The following is a 15,473-nucleotide window of genomic DNA, read 5'->3' as shown; positions in this document are numbered from 1 at the left end:
AAGCTAATAATTAGCATTTTACCCCTTTCTGATGGGTTGCTAGTAGTTATCTATGGTAACAACACAGGGAAGCTAATAATTAGCATTTTACCCCTTTTTGATGGGTTGCTAGTAGTTATCTATGGTAACAACACAGGGAAGCTAATAATTAGCATTTTACCCCTTTTTGATGGGTTGCTAGTAGTTATCTATGGTAACAACACAGGATTGCTAGCATTTAGCATGCATCCGTTTGAGAAGCTAGAGATATATAATGTTTTCATTGATTAGCTTCAGTCTGTAGTTCTGTGGAGTTGTGTATCGATGTAGCATCCCTCCGTGGGAGTTTCACACCACACGGCTCCCTTCACATAACCAGGGCCCGCGTTCAGTAGCCAAACGCTGCAGGTAGAAATGCCACGGATAGAGCCGACCTGATTCCATATTGCAGGCTGCATGTCAGAAAAGCATGTTTGTTCTACATCATATATTAGCATCTGAATATAACAAAACGTCCTGATGAACACTCCCCTGCTGTCACAGCTACCCTGGGATAATTAGAAACAATGGGATAACCATGTGTGTGTACTTGAATATGTGTGTGTGTGTGTGTGTGTGTGTGTGGGTGTGTGTGTTCGTGCGCACTCACAGTTGGTGATGTCGGGGGGAGCGAAACTGTCGTTCATGAAGACACTGGTGGGCTTCGCCACTTTCAGGTAAACCACATCAGGGGTGTTTTTCAAGGCTGCCACGGCATCCTCGTGACTCACTTCCTCAAGGCAAGCGCTGTTTACCTGGAGGGAGGGGGGAAGGGGAGGGGGGGGGGCAATCAGACGGCTCATCAGTTGGTTACATACAGGAGGAGACATGGCAGACAAACCAACTGTCATTGTTTCCAAAACAAGCCACAATCTAACTTAATCGAAGTCAAGTACTTCAAGGGGATCTTTTTAAGTTAAGGTTTTTGTTAAGTTAAGCTATTGCATCAGGTGAAATTGTAAGGCAATTAGTGCCCTGACCTGAGCAAGTCAACAGTAAAGATGAAATGATATGGTACTCATGACACTGTGCCATCAAACCAGCCAACAGTCTTTCATGCACTCATTTTGATTATGAATAACATGTTAAGCAATTGTACAATTCCTAACTATCCCAATATTTGATGTTCCTCAATAGTGTGAAGGGGGGGGGGGGGGGGCGGGGGTATACAAAGCCAGGGATGGTAATATCTCCATTTGAATTAAAGGGAAAGTCTCATTGTGTCATTTGGATCAGGAGTGTCGATGGGAATCAGTCTCTACTGTGGCATTTAGTGTAGAAGACTTCTGAATTACCTTTAAGATGATTGGAGGAACTTTGGGAGACTTGTTTACTTCACTTTTGTACATTATCTACCTCACTTGCTTTGGCAATGTTAACACGTGTTTCCCTTGCCAATAAAGCCCCTTGAATTGAATTGACTTCCTGACAATCGTCCAGAAACATCCCATGATATATCACTGTGTTGTACAGCGCTACAGGGAGACAGGACGGACAGCTGATCGTCCTCGCAGTGGCAGACCACGTGTAACACCTGCACAGGATTGGTACATCCGAACATCACACCTGCGGGACAGGTACAGGATGGCAACAACAACTGCCCGAGTTACACCAGGAACGCACAAATCCCTCCATCAGTGCTCAGACTGTCCGCAATAGGCTGAGAGAGGCTGGACTGAGGGCTTGTTGGCCTGTTGTAAGGCAGGTCCTCACCAGACATCACCGGCAACAACATCGCTTATGGGCACAAACCCACCATCGCTGGACCAGACAGGACTGACAAAAAGTGCTCTTCTCTGACGAGTCGTGGCTTTGTCACCCCAGGGGTGATGGTCGGATTTGCGTTTATCATCGAAGGAATGAGCATTACACCGAGACCTGTACTCTGGAGCGGGATCGATTTGGAGGTGGAGGGTCCATCATGGTCTGGGGCGGTGTGTCACAGCATCATCGGACTGAGCGTGCTGTCATTGCAGGCAATCCCAACGCTATGCGTTACAGGGAAGACATCCTCCTCCCTCATGTGGTACCCTTCCTGCAGGCTCATCCTGACATGACCCTCCAGCATGACAATGCCACCAGCCATACTGCTCGTTCTGTGCAAGATTTCCTTCAGACAGGAATGTCAGTATTCTGCCATGGCCAGCGAAGAGTCTGGATCTCAATCCCATTGAGCACGTCTGGGACCTGATGGATCGGAGGGTGAGGGCTAGGGACATTCCCCCCCAGAAATGTCTGGGAACTTGCAGGTGCCTTGGTGGAAGAGTGGGGTAACATCTCACAGAAAGAACGGGCAAATCTGGTGCAGTCCATGAGGAGGAGATGCACTGTAGTACTTAATGCAGCTGGTGGCCACACCAGATACTGACTGTTACTTTTGATTTTGACCCCCCTTTGTTCAGGGACACATTATTCCATTTCTGTTAGTCACATTTTTTTTATTTTTTTATTTTACCTTTATTTAACCAGGCAAGTCAGTTAAGAACAAATTCTTATTTTCAATGACGGCCTGGGAACAGTGGGTTAACTGCCTGTTCAGGGGCAGAACGACAGATTTGTACCTTGTCAGCTCGGGGGTTTGAACTCACAACCTTCCGGTTACTAGTTCAACGCTCTAACCACTAGGCTACCCTGCCGTTCCACATGTCTGTGGAACTTGTTCAGTTTAGGTCTCAGTTGTTGAATCTTGTTATGTTCATACAAATATTTACACATGTTAAGTTTGCTGAAAATAAACGCAGTTGACAGTGAGATAATGTTTCTTTTTTTGCCGAGTCACTACATTGTTATGTTCTTACAGCCAATAGTTTGTCTCCTATCTGCAGCCTCTGGTCTTTGTGTGCAGCCCCTCCCTCGATGACCTTGGTGACATAGATGCTGTTGTCTCCTGGAATGTGCTGGTTCCCTACTCCCCCCGCAATACTGAATCCTAGCCCTGAAGAGAGGGAGGGACAGAGGAGAGACGGAAAGAGTGAGAGACAGGGACAGAGGGACAGAGATAAGAGAGAGAAAGGAGAGAGAAGGGTACAGAGGGAGGGAGAGAGAGAGAAGGGTAGAGACAGAGGGAGGGAGGGAGGGAGGGAGAGATAAGGGTAGAGAGAGAGGGAGGGAGGGATAGAGAGAAGGGTAGAAACAGAGGGAGGGAGAGAGAAGGGTAGAGAGAGGGAGGGAGGGATAGAGAAGGGTAGAGAGAGGGAGGGAGAGAGAGAGAGAGAAGGGTAAAGACAGAGAGAAGGGTAGAGACAGAGTGAGAGTAGAGACAGAGGGAGGGAGAGAGAGAAGGGTAGAGAGAGGGAGGGAGAGAGAGAGAGAGAAGGGTAGAGAGAGGGAGGGAGAGAGAGAAGGGTAGAGACAGAGGGATGGAGGGAGGGAGAGAGAGAAGGGTAGAGAGAGGGAGGGAGAGAGAGAGAGAAGGGTAGAGACAGAGGGAGGGAGGGAGAGAGAGAGAAGGGTAGAGACAGAGGGAGGGAGGGAGAGAGAGAGAAGGGTAGAGACAGAGGGAGGGAGAGAGAGAAGGGTAGAGACAGATGGAGGGAGAGAGAGAAGTAGAGACAGATGGAGGGAGGGAGAGAGAAGGGTAGAGACAGAGGGAGGAAGAGAGGAGGGTAGAGACAGAGGGAGGGAGAGAGGAGGGTAGAGACAGAGGGAGGGAGAGAGAGAAGGGTAGAGACAGAGGGAGAGAGAGAGAGAAGGGTAGAGAGAGGGAGGGAGGGAGAGAGAAGGGTAGAGACAGATGGGGAGAGAGAGAGAATTAGAGAGACAGATGGAGGGAGGGAGAGAGAAGGGTAGAGACAGAGGGAGGGAGAGAGAGAGAAGGGTAGAGACAGAGAGAGAGAAGGGTAGAGACAGAGGGAGGGAGAGAGAGAGAGAAGGGTAGCGACAGATGGAGGGAGAGAGAGAAGGGTAGAGACAGAGGGAGGGAGAGAGAGAAGGGTAGAGACAGAGGGAGAGAGAGAAGGGTAGAGACAGAGGGAGAGAGAGAGAAGTAGAGAGAGACAGAGGGAGGGAGAGAGAGAAGTAGAGAGAGACAGAGGGAGGGAGAGAGAGAAGGGTAGAGACAGAGGGAGGGAGAGAGAGAAGGGTAGAGACAGAGGGAGAGAGAGAGAGAAGTAGAGAGAGACAGAGGGAGGGAGAGAAGTACATTACAACACAATAAAACAGTATAAATACTATATAATTCAGAGCAGTGGTTCCCAAACCTTTTCACTCAGGCCCCCCTTCCATCATGTTGCAGGTTTAAAGATTATTTCCTGCAATTCTATACATTTTGCCATGGGGTGCAGATTTTATTTTTGTATTTTAAGCTAATTTCCTTAAATTCTACATATTTTGCCATGAGGTGGAGAGAACATTGTGCAGTTTTAAAGCACATTTCCTGCTATTCTACACATGTTGTCATGTACTAGGTGTGTTCATGTAATAGCTGAGCAACTAAAACATTACAAATAACGGTTTCTGACACGCCACTGGGCAAAAACTGGCTGAATCAATGTTGAGGTCGGTGCCCAGTGGGGGGAGGGCTAGTTGATCTGGGGCACGGTTCCCATAGCGATGGAACTTAGGCTTCCGAGTGTATTTAACGATGCGTCTAGGCCTACAACGGCCCGAAGACGTCACACGCTTCTCCCGAAACAACCACGCAGAGGGAACGGTCACTGTAAGGGAGTCGTTGAGGCGTGTGTCGACACGGACAGGATGGAAAGAAAAAGGGAGCGCTGTTCTCGGATCAGATTTCTCCATTCAAATCTTACATCATAGTTATTCCACAACACTGACGATAGATCAGCTCATAGAGAGAGATCCCCATCTATGGCTGCAAATATTGAATCAGATTTTTCTAAATGTTTACCCTATAATAATGCACTTTGTTAAGATGTGGCGCATCATTGCACCCATGTGAGGTCCACACAGCATTAAATATATTGGAGGCAAAAATGACAAGACAGTAGCCAAATAAAACAAAATGACAAACAAAATAGGTAGGCTATTTATCTCATAATGCTTCTCCTTCCCAGGGAGAAAGCCGTTACACTGTAGGTAGGCTATTTATAATGTCTCTCCTTCCCAGGGAGAAAGCCTTTACACTGTAGGTAGGCTATTTATAATGCCTCTCCTTCCCAGGGAGAAAGACATTACACTGTAGGTAGGCTATTTATAATGTCTCTCCTTCCCAGGGAGAAAGACGTTACACTGTAGGTAGGCTATTTATAATGTCTCTCCTTCCCAGGAAGAAAGACGTTACACTGTAGGTAGGCTATTTATAATGCCTCTCCTTCCCAGGAAGAAAGCCTTTACACTGTAGGTAGGCTATTTATAATGCCTCTCCTTCCCAGGAAGAAAGCCGTTACACTGTAGGTAGGCTATTTATAATGTCTCTCCTTCCCAGGGAGAAAGCCGTCACACTGTAGGTAGGCTATTTATAATGCCTCTCCTTCCCAGGAAGAAAGACGTTACACTGTAGGTAGGCTATTTATAATGTCTCTCCTTCCCAGGAAGAAAGACGTTACACTGTAGGTAGGCTATTTATAATGCCTCTCCTTCCCAGGAAGAAAGACGTTACACTGTAGGTAGGCTATTTATAATGTCTCTCCTTCCCAGGAAGAAATCCGTTACACTGTAGGTAGGCTATTTATCTTATAATGCCTCTCCTTCCCAGGAAGAAAGATGTTACACTGTAGGTAGGCTATTTATAATGTCTCTCCTTCCCAGGGAGAAAGACGTTACACTGTAGGTAGGCTATTTATCTTATAATGCCTCTCCTTCCCAGGAAGAAAGACGTTACACTGTAGGTAGGCTATTTATAATGTCTCTCCTTCCCAGGGAGAAAGACGTTACACTGTAGGTAGGCTATTTATAATGTCTCTCCTTCCCAGGAAGAAAGACGTTACACTGTAGGTAGGCTATTTATAATGCCTCTCCTTCCCAGGAAGAAAGACGTTACACTGTAGGTAGGCTATTTATAATGTCTCTCCTTCCCAGGAAGAAAGACGTTACACTGTAGGTAGGCTATTTATAATGCCTCTCCTTCCCAGGAAGAAAGACGTTACACTGTAGGTAGGCTATTTATAATGCCTCTCCTTCCCAGGAAGAAAGCCGTTACACTGTAGGTAGGCTATTTATAATGTCTCTCCTTCCCAGGGAGAAAGACGTTACACTGTAGGTAGGCTATTTATAATGTCTCTCCTTCCCAGGGAGAAAGCCGTTACACTGTAGGTAGGCTATTTATAATGCATCTCCTTCCCAGGAAGAAAGACGTTACACTGTAGGTAGGCTATTTATAATGTCTCTCCTTCCCAGGAAGAAAGACGTTACACTGTAGGTAGGCTATTTATAATGCATCTCCTTCCCAGGAAGAAAGACGTTACACTGTAGGTAGGCTATTTATAATGCATCTCCTTCCCAGGAAGAAAGCCGTTACACTGTAGGTAGGCTATTTATAATGTCTCTCCTTCCCAGGGAGAAAGACGTTACACTGTAGGTAGGCTATTTATAATGCATCTCCTTCCCAGGAAGAAAGACGTTACACTGTAGGTAGGCTATTTATAATGCATCTCCTTCCCAGGAAGAAAGCCGTTACACTGTAGGTAGGCTATTTATAATGCATCTCCTTCCCAGGAAGAAAGACGTTACACTGTAGGTAGGCTATTTATAATGTCTCTCCTTCCCAGGAAGAAAGACGTTACACTGTAGGTAGGCTATTTATAATGCATCTCCTTCCCAGGAAGAAAGACGTTACACTGTAGGTAGGCTATTTATAATGCCTCTCCTTCCCAGGAAGAAAGACGTTACACTGTAGGTAGGCTATTTATAATGTCTCTCCTTCCCAGGAAGAAAGACGTTACACTGTAGGTAGGCTATTTATAATGCATCTCCTTCCCAGGAAGAAAGACGTTACACTGTAGGTAGGCTATTTATAATGCCTCTCCTTCCCAGGAAGAAAGACGTTACACTGTAGGTAGGCTATTTATAATGTCTCTCCTTCCCAGGGAGAAAGACGTTACACTGTAGGTAGGCTATTTATAATGCCTCTCCTTCCCAGGAAGAAAGCCGTTACACTGTAGGTAGGCTATTTATAATGTCTCTCCTTCCCAGGAAGAAAGACGTTACACTGTAGGTAGGCTATTTATAATGCCTCTCCTTCCCAGGAAGAAAGACGTTACACTGTAGGTAGGCTATTTATAATGTCTCTCCTTCCCAGGAAGAAAGACGTTACACTGTAGGTAGGCTATTTATAATGTCTCTCCTTCCCAGGAAGAAAGACGTTACACTGTAGGTAGGCTATTTATAATGCCTCTCCTTCCCAGGGAGAAAGACGTTACACTGTAGGTAGGCTATTTATAATGCCTCTCCTTCCCAGGAAGAAAGACGTTACACTGTAGGTAGGCTATTTATAATGCCTCTCCTTCCCAGGAAGAAAGCCGTTACACTGTAGGTAGGCTATTTATAATGCCTCTCCTTCCCAGGGAGAAAGCCGTTACACTGTAGGTAGGCTATTTATAATGTCTCTCCTTCCCAGGGAGAAAGCCTTTACACTGTAGGTAGGCTATTTATAATGTCTCTCCTTCCCAGGAAGAAAGACGTTACACTGTAGGTAGGCTATTTATAATGTCTCTCCTTCCCAGGAAGAAAGACGTTACACTGTAGGTAGGCTATTTATAATGTCTCTCCTTCCCAGGGAGAAAGACATTACACTGTAGGTAGGCTATTTATAATGTCTCTCCTTCCCAGGAAGAAAGACGTTACACTGTAGGTAGGCTATTTATAATGTCTCTCCTTCCCAGGAAGAAAGACGTTACACTGTAGGTAGGCTATTTATAATGTCTCTCCTTCCCAGGAAGAAAGCCGTTACACTGTAGGTAGGCTATTTATAATGCATCTCCTTCCCAGGAAGAAAGCCTTTACACTGTAGGTAGGCTATTTATAATGCATCTCCTTCCCAGGGAGAAAGACGTTACACTGTAGGTAGGCTATTTATAATGCCTCTCCTTCCCAGGAAGAAAGACGTTACACTGTAGGTAGGCTATTTATAATGTCTCTCCTTCCCAGGAAGAAAGACGTTACACTGTAGGTAGGCTATTTATAATGTCTCTCCTTCCCAGGAAGAAAGACGTTACACTGTAGGTAGGCTATTTATAATGCCTCTCCTTCCCAGGAAGAAAGACGTTACACTGTAGGTAGGCTATTTATAATGCCTCTCCTTCCCAGGGAGAAAGCCGTTACACTGTAGGTAGGCTATTTATAATGTCTCTCCTTCCCAGGGAGAAAGACGTTACACTGTAGGTAGGCTATTTATAATGCATCTCCTTCCCAGGAAGAAAGCCGTCACACTGTAGGTAGGCTATTTATAATGCCTCTCCTTCCCAGGAAGAAAGACGTTACACTGTAGGTAGGCTATTTATAATGTCTCTCCTTCCCAGGGAGAAAGCCGTCACACTGTAGGTAGGCTATTTATAATGCCTCTCCAGTCATCTCGGGTTTTCATTTGAAGCATATTTTGAATCTTTCGCTTGTTTTTGTAACAATTGCAAAGACATTTGCAACTTTGTAGTCAACGTCGTTGTGAAGCTATCAGCGGTCACAAGAGAGACAAGATGCCTTGATTCTATGTTTAACGGAGGTCTTTCTGTGTACAACGTGACGTGGCGGGGGGGGGGGGGGGGGGACATCTAACACTTCACTGTTCTATGAGTGCTCTGATGGAGTCGGTAAACAAGAGCACCTTTAGTGAATGACGTTTTTTGGGAGGAAACAGCTCGGAGATTTAACGATGCTCCTACTAGAGCTTCTAACGATGAACTTCGCCTTAAGATGCTTTTTAGGAAACAGCTCGGAGATTTAATGATGAACTTCGCCTTAAGATGCTTTTTGGGAAACCGGGCCCTAGACAAGTTATAAACAACTCTAAAGATCCTCAATGGCTGCCATGACAAGAGGAAAACTGCCGATGCACCACTAACCCCATTTACAAATTGCACCTTGTGCATTCCACTATTACGCCGGCACGGCCCAACAGTTTGGGAGCCGCTAGTTCAGAGGGTATCACTGGGAGGACGACGAACCACAGAGAGTAAATAACACGTAGCAGAAAGTTACACATCAACTCAACACATTTAAATCTTGATGAAGTCGTATCACTGAAAGTGTAGCTTTTAATCTCCACGGCGACAGACATTCCCTTTACCTTTGGGACCTTTGACTAGTTTGAGCTCCAGGATCTTCTCCGAGAGGGCTTTTCTCCTGCGGATGTAGAGCCTGACGATGCAGCCGGCCTCCTTCAGGGCCTCCACAGCCTTACTGTGGGTCACATCCCTCACGTCGGCCTCGTTCACTCTCAGGATGCAGTCATTAACTCTGCAGGAAGAGTCAAATACATCTGTCATTCACTCTGCAGTCAGGAGAATCAAATACATCTGTCATTCACTCTACAGTCAGGAGAATCAAATACATCTGTCATTCACTCTGCAGTCAGGAGAATAATTACTACATTTACAAACACTGTATATAGATTTTTCTATTGCGTTATTGAATGTGCGTTTGTTTATTCCATGTGTAACTCTTGAGTTGTTTTTGTGGCACTGCTTTGCTTTATCTTGGCCAGGTCGCAGTTGTAAATGAGAACTTGTTCTCAACTAGCCTACCTGGTTAAATAAAGGTGAAATAAATAACAAAAATAAAATACATCCCTCATTCACACTTTAGCCAGGGGAATCAAATACATCCCTCATTCACACTTTAGCCAGGGGAATCAAATACATCCCTCATTCACACTTTAGCCAGGGGAATCAAATACATCCCTCATTCACACTTTAGCCAGGGGAATCAAATACATCCCTCATTCACACTTTAGCCAGGGGAATCAAATACATCCCTCATTCACACTTTAGCCAGGGGAATCAAATACATCCCTCATTCACACTTTAGCCAGGGGAATCAAATACATCCCTCATTCACACTTTAGCCAGGGGAATCAAATACATCCCTCATTCACACTTTAGCCAGGGGAATCAAATACATCCCTCATTCACACTTTAGCCAGGGGAATCAAATACATCCCTCATTCACACTTTAGCCAGGGGAATCAAATACATCCCTCATTCACACTTTAGCCAGGGGAATCAAATACATCCCTCATTCACACTTTAGCCAGGGGAATCAAATACATCCCTCATTCACACTTTAGCCAGGGGAATCAAATACATCCCTCATTCACACTTTAGCCAGGGGAATCAAATACATCCCTCATTCACACTTTAGCCAGGGGAATCAAATACATCCCTCATTCACACTTTAGCCAGGGGAATCAAATACATCCCTCATTCACACTTTAGCCAGGGGAATCAAATACATCCCTCATTCACACTTTAGCCAGGGGAATCAAATACATCCCTCATTCACACTTTAGCCAGGGGAATCAAATACATCCCTCATTCACACTTTAGCCAGGGGAATCAAATACATCCCTCATTCACACTTTAGCCAGGGGAATCAAATACATCCCTCATTCACACTTTAGCCAGGGGAATCAAATACATCCCTCATTCACACTTTAGCCAGGGGAATCAAATACATCCCTCATTCACACTTTAGCCAGGGGAATCAAATACATCCCTCATTCACACTTTAGCCAGGGGAATCAAATACATCCCTCATTCACACTTTAGCAGGGGGAATCAAATACATCCCTCATTCACACTTTAGCCAGGGGAATCAAATACATCCCTCATTCACACTTTAGCCAGGGGAATCAAATACATCCCTCATTCACACTTTAGCCAGGGGAATCAAATACATCCCTCATTCACACTTTAGCCAGGGGAATCAAATACATCCCTCATTCACACTTTAGCCAGGGGAATCAAATACATCCCTCATTCACACTTTAGCCAGGGGAATCAAATACATCCCTCATTCACACTTTAGCCAGGGGAATCAAATACATCCCTCATTCACACTTTAGCCAGGGGAATCAAATACATCCCTCATTCACACTTTAGCCAGGGGAATCAAATACATCCCTCATTCACACTTTAGCCAGGGGAATCAAATACATCCCTCATTCACACTTTAGCCAGGGGAATCAAATACATCCCTCATTCACACTTTAGCCAGGGGAATCAAATACATCCCTCATTCACACTTTAGCCAGGGGAATCAAATACATCCCTCATTCACACTTTAGCCAGGGGACTCAAATACATCTGTCATCAGAGGCCCATTATCAGCAAACATCACTCCTGTGTTCCAACACCTGTTGTGTTAGCTTATCCAAGTTGATCATTTTTCTTGGCAATTTCTCGCATGGAATAGCCTTCATTTCTCAGAACAAGAATAGACTGACGAGTTGCAGAAGAAAGGTCTTTGTTTCTGGCCATTTTGAGCCTGTAATCGAACCCACAAATGCTGATGCTCCAGATACTCAACTAGTCTAAAGAAGGCCAGTTTTATTGCTTCTTTAATTAGCACCACAGTTTTCAGCCGTGCTAACATAATTGCAAAAGGGTTTTCTAATGATCAATTAGCCTTTTAAAATGAAAAACTTGGATTAGCTAACACAACGTGCCATTGGAACACAGGAGTGATGGTTGCTGATAATGGGCCTCTGTACAACCTATGTAGATGTTCCATTTACAAAACCAGCCGCTTCCAGCTACAATACTCATTTACAACATTAGCAATGTCTATACTGTATTTCTGATCAATTTGATGTTATTTTAATAGACAACATTTTCTACTTTTCTTTCAAAAACAAGGACATTTCTAAGTGACCCCAAACTTTTCAACTGTAGTGTATATAAACAGACTGCTACAGGCTTTTCCATATATATTTAGAGGTTGGACGTTAGCACGTGTCACCACATTAGTCAGTATGTTACACCTGTGCTGGCTTGTCATCTCGTTAGTCAGAAGGTGTTTCACTTGTCTGGCCCAGGTGATATTTACAGCACATATCGGGAAGTATTCAGACCCCTTTTGTTACATTACAGCCTGATTCTAAAATGGATTGAATAAATAAAAAACACTCAATCTACACACAATACCCCATAATGACATCACAAGTCCCCATAATGACATCACAATAGCCCATAATGACATCACAATACCCCATAATGACATCACAATAGCCCATAATGACATCACAATAACCCATAATGACAAAGCGAAAACAAGTTTTTAGACATTGTTTTAATTTTGCTCCACTTTCTGGTTTGCTTCCTGTCTTTAAGTTTGGTGTGGGGTTTTAACTTTGTTAGCCTCTTCTTGGGCAAATTTAGTGGGCTCTCACAGTGGGTGTCTGTTAGGTTCCAGTTGTTGTTGCTAGGCAACGTTCAGTGGACATCACACATGAGTGTCTTTCAGAACCCTTCCTAAACACCTGTTTAGTTTTGGCTGTTAGTTCCCCTTCTGTTTGAGCGACACCTTTTGGTTTCTTGCTGGGGAACGTAACACAGACCATAAATGCCTCCATTTACAGTCAACGGTGTACCAGTCAATGGTGTACCACTCAATGGTGTACCAGTCAATGGTGTACCAGTCAATGGTTAGGACACACCTACTAACTCAAGGGTTTTTCTTTATTTGGACTATTTTCTACATGGTAGAATAATAATAAAGACATCAAAACGATGAAATAACACATATGGAATAATGAAGTAATCAAAAAAAATATTTTATATATTTGAGATTCTTCAAAGTAACCATCCTTCGACTTAACAACAGCTTTGCACACTCTTGACATTCTCTCAACCAGCTTCACCTGTGGCTTCAGGCTATTCAGCGTGGGAGAGTGGGAACTGTGGGGACCAAGTAGGCTACACGTAGCTATGTGTGTAGAAAACATTTCATAACGGGTAAGACATTTAACTTGTTTAGTATAGTCCGTTTGTAACCACAGTCACTACTAGCTGTATAGTCTGTCGTTGTTGGTCATGGCTAGATAAAATATGTACAAACTGAGTACACATTAGAGAAGTGCCCTCCGTTCTCCGTTTCGCATACTTTGATTTTGGATTCATACTCCGACCCTCCCGTTCTCCATTTTGCGTGCTCGGAGCACGGTAGTACCCATCTTGAGAAACACCCAACATGTTTTTTTTTTTTCTATCTGCAACGAACAGACACGCACGTAACGTTACGAGGCTGCTAGCACCGTCGTGAAAAGAGGCATGAGTGAAGCTAGGTGGTGAGAACGCTCTGGTGCAGGCAATGTAGAAAAGTCATGAAAAGAGGCACGAGTGAAGCTAGGTGGTGAGAACGCTCTGGTGCAGGTAATGTAGAAAAGTCATGAAAAGAGGCATGAGTGAAGCTAGGTGGTGAGAACGCTCTGGTGCAGGCAATGTAGAAAAGTCATGAAAAGAGGCATGAGTGAAGCTAGGTGGTGAGAACACTCTGGTGCAGGCAATGTAGAAAAGTCATGAAAAGAGGCATGAGTGAAGCTAGGTGGTGAGAACGCTCTGGTGCAGGCAATGTAGAAAAGTCATGAAAAGAGGCATGAGTGAAGCTAGGTGGTGAGAACGCTCTGGTGCAGGCAATGTAGAAAAGTCATGAAAAGAGGCATGAGTGAAGCTAGGTGGTGAGAACGCTCTGGTGCAGGCAATGTAGAAAAGTCATGAAAAGAGGCATGAGTGAAGCTAGGTGGTGAGAACGCTCTGGTGCAGGCAATGTAGAAAAGTCATGAGAAGAGGCATGAGTGAAGCTAGGTGGTGAGAACGCTCTGGTGCAGGCAATGTAGAAAAGTCATGAGAAGAGGCATGAGTGAAGCTAGGTGGTGAGAACGCTCTGGTGCAGGCAATGTAGAAAAGTCATGAGAAGAGGCATGAGTGAAGCTAGGTGGTGAGAACGCTCTGGTGCAGGCAATGTAGAAAAGTCATGAGAAGAGGCATGAGTGAAGCTAGGTGGTGAGAACGCTCTGGTGCAGGCAATGTAGAAAAGTCATGAAAAGAGGCATGAGTGAAGCTAGGTGGTGAGAACGCTCTGGTGCAGGCAATGTAGAAAAGTCATGAAAAGAGGCATGAGTGAAGCTAGGTGGTGAGAACGCTCTGGTGCAGGCAATGTAGAAAAGTCATGAAAAGAGGCATGAGTGAAGCTAGGTGGTGAGAACGCTCTGGTGCAGGCAATGTAGAAAAGTCATGAGAAGAGGCATGAGTGAAGCTAGGTGGTGAGAACGCTCTGGTGCAGGCAATGTAGAAAAGTCATGAAAAGAGGCATGAGTGAAGCTAGGTGGTGAGAACGCTCTGGTGCAGGCAATGTAGAAAAGTCATGAGAAGAGGCATGAGTGAAGCTAGGTGGTGAGAACGCTCTGGTGCAGGCAATGTAGAAAAGTCATGAAAAGAGGCATGAGTGAAGCTAGGTGGTGAGAACGCTCTGGTGCAGGCAATGTAGAAAAGTCATGAAAAGAGGCATGAGTGAAGCTTGGTGGTGAGAACGCTCTGGTGCAGGCAATGTAGAAAAGTCATGAAAAGAGGCATGAGTGAAGCTAGGTGGTGAGAACGCTCTGGTGCAGGCAATGTAGAAAAGTCATGAAAAGAGGCATGAGTGAAGCTAGGTGGAGAGAACACCCTGGTGCAGGTAATGTAGAAAAGTCATGAAAAGAGGCATGAGTGAAGCTAGGTGGTGAGAACGCTCTGGTGCAGGCAATGTAGAAAAGTCATGAAGAGTCTTTGGACATATATTCATTTTAAACGTAGTTTTGTAATTGACAAAAAAAAAAAAGCTAACCAGAAAAATGCGTTTGACAAAAGGTTGTTTTTGCTGTGAGCAAATGGGGTAACCTAGGTAACCACAGGTTGCCCCCCCCCCCCCCCCCCTCCCCCCCTCTCTCCCTCGGGCCGCGACGTTCCATTTAATACTGACTGGGACGTTGGAATCATTCCTCTAAAACTGTCCGGCTAACAAACATAGTGTGAACTTATCTGCGTTCTATCTTATAACAGCAGCACCAAACCACGGGTTGACCATCTCCCTGACCAAAATGGCTGACGTTTCTCCCATCGTAGGAAGGTTCATGTCCACTCCAGTGTTGTCATTCCTAATCCTATGATGACGGTACACACCTGAGACGTTCGTCCTGAGCTGCAGCTCCCCCAGGGATAATCTTGGTGATGAAGATACTGGGGTCTTCGCCGATGTGGGGGTTATCTGTCCCCCCTGCAATACTGAAGCCCAACCCAGAGTTACCCTACAACGAGGGGCAGAAGATCGAAACGGGGTTTGGTTCAGATCAACTGTTATGTCATATAAAGCCATATGTTCAACATACAGTATATAGTTGCATTACAATGTTATCACGATGTGCTCTACAGTACAGCATTAAGTATACTGTTCATTCAAATATAATAATCAAATATTCCATCATTTCTAGTCATAATTTGATCCTGCTGTATAGCCTTATGAGTACATCCCCACTTCAAATACTGACACATTCAGACTGCATTATACTGAGTGTATTATACTCCCTA

At 44.8% G+C, this 15,473-nt stretch overlaps 1 protein-coding gene across 16 annotated transcripts in view; it reads right to left on the bottom strand.

Moving 5' to 3' along the window:
- The window catches only part of LOC110524815 (discs large homolog 1-like protein), a 297,429-nt gene that overhangs the window by 88,369 nt on the left and 193,587 nt on the right, over nt 1-15,473 (bottom strand). For all 16 annotated transcript variants that reach the window (XM_036978808.1, XM_036978806.1, XM_036978807.1 and 13 more), the window contains 4 exons: nt 15,069-15,193; nt 9,200-9,369; nt 2,817-2,953; nt 629-773 (listed from right to left, as the gene is read on the bottom strand). In XM_036978808.1, coding sequence (XP_036834703.1) covers nt 629-773; nt 2,817-2,953; nt 9,200-9,369; nt 15,069-15,193 — 577 coding nt within the window. The remainder of the gene's footprint in view (nt 1-628; nt 774-2,816; nt 2,954-9,199; nt 9,370-15,068; nt 15,194-15,473) is intronic.

Source organism: Oncorhynchus mykiss, chromosome 5, assembly GCF_013265735.2.
Source record: "Oncorhynchus mykiss isolate Arlee chromosome 5, USDA_OmykA_1.1, whole genome shotgun sequence".
NCBI lineage: Eukaryota > Metazoa > Chordata > Actinopteri > Salmoniformes > Salmonidae > Oncorhynchus > Oncorhynchus mykiss.
Note: the sequence above shows the minus strand (reverse complement) of the source record. Positions and strands in the feature narration are given on the sequence as shown.